The 11,760-nt window shown below is 35.6% G+C and overlaps 2 protein-coding genes across 2 annotated transcripts; one reads left to right on the top strand and one right to left on the bottom strand.

Moving 5' to 3' along the window:
• The first annotated feature begins 791 nt into the window (after positions 1 to 791).
• LOC105060020 (uncharacterized) lies at positions 792 to 1,577 on the top strand. Its single transcript, XM_019855702.3, has 2 exons — positions 792 to 933; positions 1,053 to 1,577. The coding sequence occupies exon 2, from the start codon at positions 1,072 to 1,074 to the stop codon at positions 1,444 to 1,446; it is 375 nt and encodes a 124-aa protein (XP_019711261.1). The 5' UTR covers positions 792 to 933; positions 1,053 to 1,071; the 3' UTR covers positions 1,447 to 1,577.
• An 834-nt stretch (positions 1,578 to 2,411) lies between these two features.
• On the bottom strand, positions 2,412 to 11,472 carry LOC105060021 (uncharacterized). The gene is made up of 7 exons (XM_010943584.4): positions 11,257 to 11,472; positions 8,199 to 8,268; positions 7,389 to 7,448; positions 7,168 to 7,282; positions 6,740 to 6,855; positions 6,292 to 6,416; positions 2,412 to 2,801 (listed from the first exon to the last, which is right to left on the bottom strand). Exons 1-7 carry the CDS (start codon positions 11,331 to 11,333, stop codon positions 2,681 to 2,683), a joined length of 684 nt encoding a protein of 227 aa, XP_010941886.1. The 5' UTR covers positions 11,334 to 11,472; the 3' UTR covers positions 2,412 to 2,680.
• Positions 11,473 to 11,760: the final 288 nt, after the last annotated feature.

The raw sequence follows: 11,760 nt of genomic DNA, 5'->3' as shown, positions 1-11,760 counted from the left end.
GGATTCTATTATAACTTTTTTAAAGTTAGGGATTAAAATAATTTTGCCTCCAAACCTCAGGGACCATTTTAGTAATTAAGCCCTTAAATAAATGTAAAACATGTCAAGAAATAGCCTAAAATTATTGATTCCAGATTTTTGGTAAACCAAAGAAAATCATAATCAACAATACATCAGATATTTTGAAATCGAAACTATTTTTATTTTTTATTCTATTTTTAAAGCATGTTTGGTTATTCCTATAGAATTAAGCTAAAAATTTTATAAACTTCATGGATTTTACCGTCCATTTAAGTATGAATCGACCAAATACCATCTAGTTCAAATCCTATGAGAAGGAAACCAATCTCTATGGGTTTTTTCCTTTCATGCAACTCAAAGATTAAGACATGGGTGGGATTTGGACAGGCTTTTAAAAAATACAATAAATAAGCCGACAAGCTTGATTCTTACAGGATTTTCAATCTAATCTTATAGGAATATCCAAACGGTCTTTTATTATTGAAATGATGAAAATACCACAAGAAGTACATAGAAATGGTGAGGTAATTTTGTCCTTCAATCCAAGACAACACAATATAACTAAGAGATAAAATTAATTTATCCAAAAAAAACTTATCCTATCTTCACCCATCTTATCCAGGAATTTATTATACCATCACTGATTACAAAATTGTTCTGAAATTTCTCTCCCCAGAGGGAAAAAAGAGGCAGACCCAACCTCTGAGTTGTCTCATTGAGTGCCTATGATTTTAGACCTCCAATTTTCCTGGCCAGCATCTTCTCTAAATAAAGGAGGTAGTCTCTTTGGCAGCCAAACATTCTTCCTATCACCTTATCCAAAACCCCCCCTCCGTTTATCATAACAGACTCTCTCTTCCTCCTCCTCACCTTCTCTTCATTCTTTTAGCCTCAGCCATAAACACAGAACAGGTAATCAACCATCCTTCTCTCCTTGTTGAAGTCCTACTTATAATTCTGTCCTCCCCTACTTAATGGTAGAATCAAATTGTTTTACACTCTCAGAACTATTAACATAGTTTATGCTGCAGATTGCGGGCTCTCTCAGGTATGGCAGCTCTCTCTCCAGCAACACTCCCGGCAGCTGCTGTCTCATGCTCCAACTACCTGAGCTCCTCAATGAGAAAGAAGCCCAGTGTGGTGTACATTGAAGGACTGAATTCCTTTGGAGGCCTCAAAGCTCACAACAAAGTATCCAACCTCGGCCTTCCGGCTTGCACTGCCCAGTCCTTCGCCATGGTAGTGAGCTCTCTCAAGTCCTCATCCCGGGGAAAGAAGGGCAAAGGTGGAGCTCTCTCTTCCACCTGCAATGAGGCAGCTGAGATTTTTAAGATTGCTGCAATCATGAATGGCCTTGTGTTGATTGGGGTGGCCGTCGGCTTCGTCCTTCTTCGAGTGGAAGCAGCTCTAGAGGAAGCTGAGTAGAAGGATTGCAACTTAGCTTCTTTCGACGTAATATGGTCCTTCCTATTTTCCTTTACATGTTTGGGGTTGAATTATAAATTCGGTCATAACCACTAATGAACATTGGTTGAAAGTTTGAGATTTGATTAAAAGCAGTTTACATTAATCAATGGAATGTTTCAATTCTATGTTTTCAACACAACGAAACTGTTTCAGAGTACCATGTTAACGATGCCATCATCAAAAAAAAAAAAAAAATGTTAATGATGCCCCAGACTTTCTTTTGCAATTTTTATGACAGGTTACACTGTTACAAGATATTCATCCATTAAAAGACATGAAATTAATAAGCTCGTTTCGTGACTAATTTGCCCACTTAATGCCACTTCCGTTTGATCATCTTTTTGATGCTGGTTAAGTTCAATAGCAAGTAATGATTTTTAAAGCTAATCACAGATGATGGTGGCAGGCTCGATGGTATTATGACCTCACAGCAGCCTATTCAGCGTACAGCCTTTGTCCATCCATTTCTTTTTCCCGTCTCCAGAGACTTGAGTGTGACATTGAATAACACATAATTCAGTAGTTGACGTTATTACACTACATGATTCCTTTGCCTTATAAAAAGAAACAAAACTTAGCCTACCAGAAACACAAAAAGAAACAAAACTATTCAACAAACCTTCACTGTATCATATAACTCTCTAAACCAAATTGGACTACTTGAGGGCATCATTTAAGATGCTGATCAAATTTCAACAAGGATTTCATGGTGAGGCATCATAAAAATAGTATTTCAAACTATGGGGCAATGAGATTCCATCAATATAATAAATAAGCAGAACCCAAACGGATAGGTTCTCATTGATGAGGGAAAAATAGGCATAGAACCACAAAATTTAAAGAACCTTCACAACGGGAGGCGCAGTAAATGATTACAACATAGCTGCGATAATACCTGATAATTTTACTTCACTCGGTCAGCATAGGTAAAAACTTATAATCAAAAGTGACTTGAATTACGGTGCAAGAGTTCTAAAAGTACAAGACGCTGAGCTTGCTCCACGCTGTACTCAGCTGGAGCAGAGAAGTTAAATTAATCTCAAAATCATATGCTGAAATCAGAGAGCAGGCCAAGTTGCTGCAAGCATGACAACTGAAGTTTCTTTGGCTTTGGTTTTGGGTAAATAGAATCAAAGGTCGTGGATAACCTTTCCCTTGACCAAATAGCTGAACTGGTGACAATCTCCATTTGCTAGGCTGGCCTCTGACAAGCACAAAAAAGCTGCCAACTGATGAAGGCCATCATCAAAGAGGAGAATAATTCAAAGCCCACCAACTTTGAAGTCTGCCATCCCAAAGCTCTTCTCAAATAGCTGCAAGATCCACAGACTTTTTTAATATATTCACAAGCATGCTGGCAAGCATATATGCCAACTGAAATGGACAGAAATCATGTTGCTCACAAAGTCAGGTGCAATCATAAGAACTTTACATACTATATAACAAGAAATTTCAAAAGTGAAAATTCTATAGCACGTCATGTAGCATGCAGCCTGAACAAAATTATGTGGTACTGTTGAATGCACATGCATTAGCGCAAATCATGACGCATAATGAAGCAGAAACAAGAAGTATATTAACCAGCCTTCTATTGAGAAGTTACATTCCATTATAGAGAAGAAGTAGAATAAGAAGAAGGACGAGGAGGAGGAGGAGGAGGAAACAGCAGTATAACCACAAATTATGAAACTAGGAGTTAATTGACGCCATGGCCCACACATCCAACTGCCAACTTTAATTGCAAAGAAAGCATTTCAATTACTGTTGTGAATCAGGAGTTTTACTCCTCGTGAAATGGTCAATATCAACTTGATCTCATATGGTGACATGGATATAGGTAATAGATTTGGAAACTTTATTAACACTACCACAGAATTATCCATCTCTAAGGGTTTTGTCTGTTTGATTGCAATTAGACCGGTTTTAAGCTGCAAATACTGCAATTGAATTGCAGGTGCCCCAAACAACCGTTTGGATGCCAGATTTGCATTTGCAGGCTGCACCTCAACTATAAAAGGGGCCCCAAGTCTTGAATTGGAGCTGCAGTTCCAATTACAAGATTTGTTGTAATTGGATGCAGCCCTCTAAAGTCTTGTCACCACTATCCAACCAATGAAATTTGATATTACATCATTTAACATATTAATTATATATTAATTATTTTAATAATATTATAAGTATAAATTTATTATGACAATGAACATAATTATTATCACATCAAATTAAAGTAATAATATTATATACCATAACAATATTCTTATAATGCTAATAACATAACTATTATGATGATGACCATGAGATACTTATTTAATTATTATTATATCATAATGATTTCTATTATAACCTATCAATAAAATAATAATAATCATAATTATATAATAATTTTTGTTACATAATTATTATGAGTAAATACATAATATGAATATATTTATGATAATAATAATATATCTAATCATTATATTATCAAATTATTTCATAGTGATATAAATGCTATAGTAAATATCCTTTAATAATCTAATAATGATTCAATAATATTATTAATTTTTATTTAATTCTAGAAATTAAAATGATAATTATTATACTATAATAGTAAACGTAAACAATTCACTATTTCCAATGGGGTAACTTTATCAGATCATTTACAGAGTTACCATATCTCTCTTTCAACATCACACAACCAAACCACCGTAATTGCATTTGCAGTTTTCAATTACAAATAATCAAACAGAAATAATTTTAGTAATTGCAATTCTAATTGCCGCATTTTCAATTACAACCAGCATTTAAATGCATGCAATTGAATTGTAGATAAATAAGCAGCCCCTAAGCAGATATAAACATGTATATATGTGGCAGATAACCACATTATGATGCACATGGAAGCTTTGAGAGTCTCGTTAGAAAAAAAAAAAAAAAAAGATGACTTGACTAAAAGTTGATTGCAGTATGTGATATCACAGTGAAAAGGAAAATGTAACAGCAAAAATTGGAAGTTATCTGGAACAAGACATCTGTGAGGAAGACTTTTAAGCAGTCCAACTAGGAGATGTCATAATTATGACATAAGAAGGAGGACCTCTTGCCAATCTAGTACATCACCAAATCCATTACCAAAACTTCAGCAATGGTGGATCACGCCAGTGAATCTACCAAATGCTTGCATATCACAAGGGTCAACAAGAAACAGGAGTTCTTACAGGGTTCAAAAAAAAATGATCACGATACACAATAATAATCATCAAAAAAAATACATACTGATGCACAGCAGCTATGGTAACAAGCACACAAAGGCAGATTCTGAATCACATTCATAATCCTAAGAACCATAAGCAATAAGCCTTGTCCAATCAATTTGGGGTTAAAGTCCACTCTCACAGGTACTACTGAAATTTTCTTAGAGAGCACCATACCATTCCAATAGCAAGGTCTTCTTATGTCGTGACATCTGACCATCTTATCTCAATCATTCATCCTAGTATTTCAGAATTTTCAACTGTAAGCCCTAAGCTTTCTCTAGATATTCATATCTGTACATTATTTTCCCACATGTCCAACTTTGCATTGTCATATTTGCAATACTTTTTCAGCATCCGGACTTCTATTGCGCCTACATTATTTTACCTATGCACTAATTTACCTACTTCTTTCTTCAAGGCAAATATCTTAGGATTTCTAACACTTTGACTCGAGAGCTCACACACCATAATTTCCTTCAACTTAGAAATTGTTATGGTCATTTTGGGAACTTATAAGTTTAACAATTAGCATGTACATATTAATATACTAAATACTTATATAGATTATGCACAACGGTTGATGTGGATAGGCCAATATATCCATATTTCTTCCTTTTTATTTACATAAAATTAACCACTAAGCTTTGTCCAAACTTTACTAACCCTTGTTCGCCCATAATTCTACCAGGCGCCACCTCTGGTATTATTGCAAGCTTTTCTATGCTTTCTCACAATTTCCACTTATGTTACCTCAGGTCTTCACCTTCTTTCCTAGGTTCTTTGATGAATATGGAATTGAGATTCGTTCATACTTTCGAAATGGTCAACCTGACATCTATTGTTCTACTTTTATGTCTTTTACATCTATTACATGAAAAAAAATGATTCGATATATAAATATATATATATTTCAAGATCCAAATTATGCTTGCTGGAAAAAATAGCACACTTGGTCTGCACCAAGGTAGCATAATCAATGAAGAATGCTTTAAGCCAAAAAACTATGACTGAAAGCAGCCCAAAGCACAAAGGAAAGGTAACTAAACCAAATTTTAAGTGCAAACTTAATCTCTAGTCAAGTTTAAGCGCAGGCAAGGTTCTAGGTATCATTGTCCAAACCTAATAGTCCAAAGACAAAGAAAAGGCAAACCACCTAGCCGCTTCTTGTGAACAGTATACTGAGCTTATAAATGGTCCATGATTTCGATCTTAGAGGGTAATCAATTGGTGAGGACTATGCCTTCCACATTGTTAATGTTAGTGGCACATAATGCTTTTCATGAACCAAGCACAAAGGCGAGCAAATTTCATTTGTCACATATTTGTACAGAATAATATTACTGGCATTCGAAAATTACAAACTAGTAATAACTGGCGAACATTTTGGAGTATCATTAAGCGAATTTTTTAAGATATTAAACTATTAGAGTAAGCAAACATGGCAAGCCCCAAGGTAAAATAATTTGAAAATATCTAGTTATTATTCACACAATAATTTGATCAACATTGCTTCATTCCAAAACTACGTTCATGCTTCAACAACATGAACGTGAGGAGAGATAAAAACCTAGTGATAGATGGCATTGTTGCAAGAACCCCAGCACATGCATATATTATTGGAATCAAAGTCCTGGGTTTGTTCTTCCTTAGCCACATCAAGGATCCTAGCGCAGCAAGGGACAAATTTAATACCTGAAATCAGCCAACAAAAAAGTTTATCAGGTAAAGAGATTCAATAAAATGAACCAACAATATAATCTTCTAAATGTATAGAATGAATACACTAAATAAAGAAAGTTTGTTTTTAAAAAAGTACATCCTCTTTGTATATAATTCAACTTGTTTTTATCTGTAAGTTATTTATAAAATAGAATAAACAGTCTTATTTGACCGATTAGCTACCAGATTTTTTATATCAATACACTATTGCTGGAGATGAAGCAATATTGTGGTCATAAGCTACATGTGCTAATTGATTGTGTTAACTATCGATAAGAAGGAATAGGAAATCAAACCAGATTTGCATTTGCTTCAAGACCTTGATATATGTATTCCCATGTAAACTCCAAGCCTCTAGCTCCAACCCAAAGAGGCACCAGCCGGTGCAAAACAGAATCCGCAAAAGCCCAACCTGTACTGAGAAGTGGTATCATTAATAAAGGCTGTGATGGAATCCCTGCTCAGAGGCAGTAAGATTGAAAAGCTCATCAGCTTGTTTATCAACTCAAATACAAGTACATACATGAAAATTGACACAAAATGTTAATAACAAACGCCATTAAGAACGGTTGAGTCTTGCAAGTTCACTAAAAATAAGTAAACATGGCAGGCATTGGGAATAACAAAAAGTGCATTCATGATAAAATAGGCATTGGGCATAACAACTTGGAATTTATGGCTATCAGAAAGCAAAAGTAAATTGTTGCAGGGATGTTCAACCCACCAAGTCCAACAGCTTGAAATTTATGAGTTTGAGAGATGTTTCTGTGAGTCAACTGTGTCAACGCAAAATAAAGTCCAGCAACATCTATAAAATTGATCAATACTTTCAGCAGTTCCTGGAAAATGAAAAATAATTCAGGATTTTTGCAGGAAAAATACATATCAAAAGTTCAAGCACTATGAAACCAAATGAAGACATTTTCCTGAACATGCCAAAACTACCTGATATGGATCAAAACTGTCATTCTCAGATACATTGAGAAAGGTTGCCAGGCAAACAAGCTGCAATTACAGAATAAACGATATTATAAGTAACAAGCAACCTTCTACTGAACCAGATCAAGAATTGTAACCATTAGAGAAAATAAGTGATAGGTCATTAGTTCTTGAGTGGCTCAACAAAATTCAAAACAAAATAATTTCACTGCATGAACATCAGATGAACAAACAAGATGAGACTATAAAAATGAATACATGAACACCTATGGTAACTAATAATTCCATTTATCCAAGATAAGTTATAGACAATAGCTAGAACATGATAAGATCGGAAAACTATAAAATAACTTTTCAATGACTTAATACAAATTTTCCCATTGCCTGATTTTAACATCTTCATATTTATTCAACAATATGTTAATTGCAACATTTCTCATAGATTTTAGGGGCTTTCTTGAACTTTGAGAAGAGGTCCTTTGCACATTTTCAAGTAAAAAATAAATCTGGCTTTTTTACAGGTTAACACATGGCTCATATTAAGAGAAATTACAAATCCCATGGTTGTTCACCCACCAAGTGACTCAAATCAGAACTTTAACTATTTTTCTCTAACAATGGAAGAAGCAAAATGTTGATCTGGAGAGATGAAGTTGATGAAATATACATATTCTGAATAAATCTGGATATGCTTGGAAGAATTAAGCAGTCATCAAAAATAATATCACTAGATCACTACATTTATAGGTATTCTGGGACAAACTTCTCCTCCTTTCATATATTTACAAGGATATTAACAGCAAATAGATTACAAACCTTCACTAATGCTGTTCCAAGATAAACAGCAGCCGCTTTGACAGAAGTTCCAATAGTATCATATTCTGATCTGCATTAAGACACACATAATTAAAATTTATCTATTATAAACCAGACTTCAGAAACATTAGAGATACAACTGGTTATCTATTACTTTCCAAAATCTTGACACTGGCAAAACCTCAATCAATGAAGAACCTACCAAGATAAATTTGATGTTTGAATAAGCATAATTATCTAATGCATCCATAGGATAAGGATGAAGAAAAAAGAACTACAATTTATCATAATAAGGTATTGGCATAAGTTCTGCTGATCAATAGCATAGCATGAACGTTGCCAAAAAGTAATTTGACTAGTATCTATAAGGCTCAAAATTTCAAATTACCAAAAAGTGCATAAGTTGATTATATTATAAGAAAAGTTGATTATATTATGAGCTCGCTATTTTGATGTCGAACTTCAACCATGCCATCATGCATGTACACATAATTATCATGCATCTTCGCAAACAATATAATTTTCTTTATTGGATAGATGTATAAGCAATAATAAGTACAAATTAATACTTGAAAATCAGAGATAAGAGTATATAGATATGGAACCATCAAACATCACTAAGATTAGTCCATACTAAGCTAATCATGATTCATGTAATTCAGCACTTTAGTGCACTTGGGCATGTTTCCAATAAGATTGAGTGGCCAACAAGCATCCATGGAAATTAAGCACGGGCAATTACTAATACATACCTACTATATAATGTAGTATATTCAAGGTATTAAATCCCGTGGGACAAAAAGATCCTGATTTCTCTATGAAACGGGATGTCCCACTACACCGTCTCATCCCGACAGCAATCCTAATCATATATCCCGATAAATATCCTCCATCTTTCTCCCCTTCTTCTTTCCTTTCTTTCTTTTTTTTTCTTTTTTTTCCTTTCTTTCTTCTTTTCTTTCTTTTCCTCCACCTTTCTTTGTTTCCTTTTCTTTTTCTCTCCTTGTCTTCTCCCTTTCTTTCTTTTTTATTCTTTCTTTTTCTTCATCTTTCCTTCCTTTCCTTCTTTCTTTTTTCTTCTTGTCTCCCCCACATGGATGGGTTTTGGAGTCGCAAATCCAAACTGGTCCTATTTTCTCATAGGAATAAGATGGGACGATCGAGACACCACCTATCCTGCTGAGATGTAAAACCTTGACTATATCAATATCTTCCAACACCAATACCAATAGAGACATGGTATATCACCTCATTTTTACTGTACCGAAACTAAGGGGCATACAGTGTCTAGATTCGATAAGATATCATGCCAACCCATCCGTATTTTGTCAGTAAGATACTAATAATGGTACCTTATCCCTTGCATCCATGTCCTAGGTTTGAGCTTGTTATTTATTGCATTATAATTACTTCATGCCTTCCCCCTTTGACAGCCCTAGACCTTCTTCATTTTTCCCTTGTGTGTCATAGTAATTCACTTCATTTTTCTCCTTTTTTTATATACTTTCATCATTTATGACTTCAAAGCACTGAGGTATCAAACTAAAAAGTTCAAATACATATAAAAAATAAAAATCACCTAAAAAATTTTAAAAGTCAATTGCAAGAAACACCTTTATATTGCAGAATCCTTACACCCCTCTGAACCCCGAAAAAAGGGTCCTAGCTTCCCTTTTTCATTTCTTCACAACCATGTTTACTTACATTCTCTTGTCAACGAGACACTTTGCATAAAAGCATCTTAATATCTGTACTACAAACCATGAAATTTCAGATCTAACTTTTCAGGAACCACACCAAGGATTCAAATCCTATGGTACAGGGTCATTCTGGTTTTTCCACAAAAAGGTACACTCCACATACCATCCCCTTCCAATGCTTGAAAAGGGGTAACATCTTGCATGGGTTTTCCATGTACTGCGATGAGTAAAATGGACCCAAAAGCCCCTAATAGACCACATGTATGCGGTTTAGCACTGGGTTGGAAGCGGAGGATTGGAGAAATCCTAATTCCCCCTCTGCATCACCTTCCCCAGCTCGCCTCGGATGTGGGAGCCAATTATAGAATGGCCCACACATTGTCCTTCATACCACAAACTACTGCATTGAAGGTTGTTGCCCCTCCTCCGCCTCCTTCTCCAGTGCCACCCCGCTGCCTCCTCCTTCTCTTGTGTGGCCCTGCCCCTGTCATGCATCATTTAGGCATCCTGATGCTTGTATCGATTGCTGTTTTCTGCCAGAATCGTTAGGCACCGATTGTATTGTTCGGTTCTTATGGCATTTCAACCCTTGAGTCATTAAATAAAAATGAATATCATCATAGCCTCACCTTAAATGCCCCGCATTATCTCAAACACCCCAACATTTCCAACCAATGATGCTTCAATAATTAACAATCCTTTCTTTCCACTGCAAGATTTATCCCTTCAAGAGACCCAATATCTCTAATCGTACACCCTCTCTTGGCATACGTCTGCCACGTGTATAAGGCAGCCATTTGTTTCTTTCATTCCACCACGCCCAATTTCTCCATCAGACAAGGTGGGTACCCAATCCCAAAATAGATGGGTAGAGCATAAAATCAAAATTTCCAAGAGAGTAAATATGGGTGTTAATCCACAATATACGCCGACACAAGCTGACCAAATTCAAGAAAAACAAATGCAAAATGAACAGCACTAACATCAAATTTCAACTGCACAAGAACGACGAATATATCTCAACATGCAATTTAATTTTATCATCACTCTCAAAAAAAAAAAAAAAAAAAAAAAAAAAAAAAACATGGTGAGAGAGGCTAGCATCATCTCTCAAATCACGACTAGTTCCAATTATATCACATTTTCCAAAAGATATTAGCACAGTCATATATCCACAGACCTAGGGTTTTTTGGGACGTCGAATCGAGATCTAAACGATACCAATTCCGATCGTTATTGGACGGATTTGGCGCAAAAAGGTACGACACCAATCGGTCGGGTGTGCAAATTGGGGGGGGGGGGGGGGGGGTTCTTGGAAAAGAGAAATCGGCGAAGAGGATGGCGGATTTGGAGCTTACAGGGGAGTGGCGGAGTAGTAGACGGCGTGAGGGCCGAAGGTGAGGATGGCGCAGTTGAAGAAGTGGAAAACCGTCATCTTCCGGTATCTCTTCTCTCCTCCGCAGTCGCGCGCTGGATGCCTCCCTGCACCAAGCTCCAAGCAACCGAGAGTGAGAGGGGTTTAGAAGACGCCGGAGACTCAGAAGGCTACTTCTGGGACTGCACTCGAGGTTTGAATTCGGATTAATCCAATCTAGTATCCATGTCTCTCAATTCAAATCCAACCCTCGTCTTGATTGAATTTATTTATTTATTTATTTGATAAGAATTGAATTTATTTTCAATCCAACCCTATTTTAAGCTGAATTTGGATTGAAATAGCCTGAGACGGGCTAGATTTGGTTATATTACTCAAACTAGGTCAGGTTGAATACGAATTTTAAAACAAAATAACAAGATAAAATATTTCTATTGAATTGATGCTTTAAACATTCATGGACTTGATGGCACACATATATAATTTT

This window comes from Elaeis guineensis, chromosome 6 (assembly GCF_000442705.2).
Source record: "Elaeis guineensis isolate ETL-2024a chromosome 6, EG11, whole genome shotgun sequence".
Classification (NCBI taxonomy): Eukaryota; Viridiplantae; Streptophyta; class Magnoliopsida; order Arecales; family Arecaceae; genus Elaeis; species Elaeis guineensis.
This window is presented reverse-complemented; position numbering and strand designations above follow the sequence as displayed.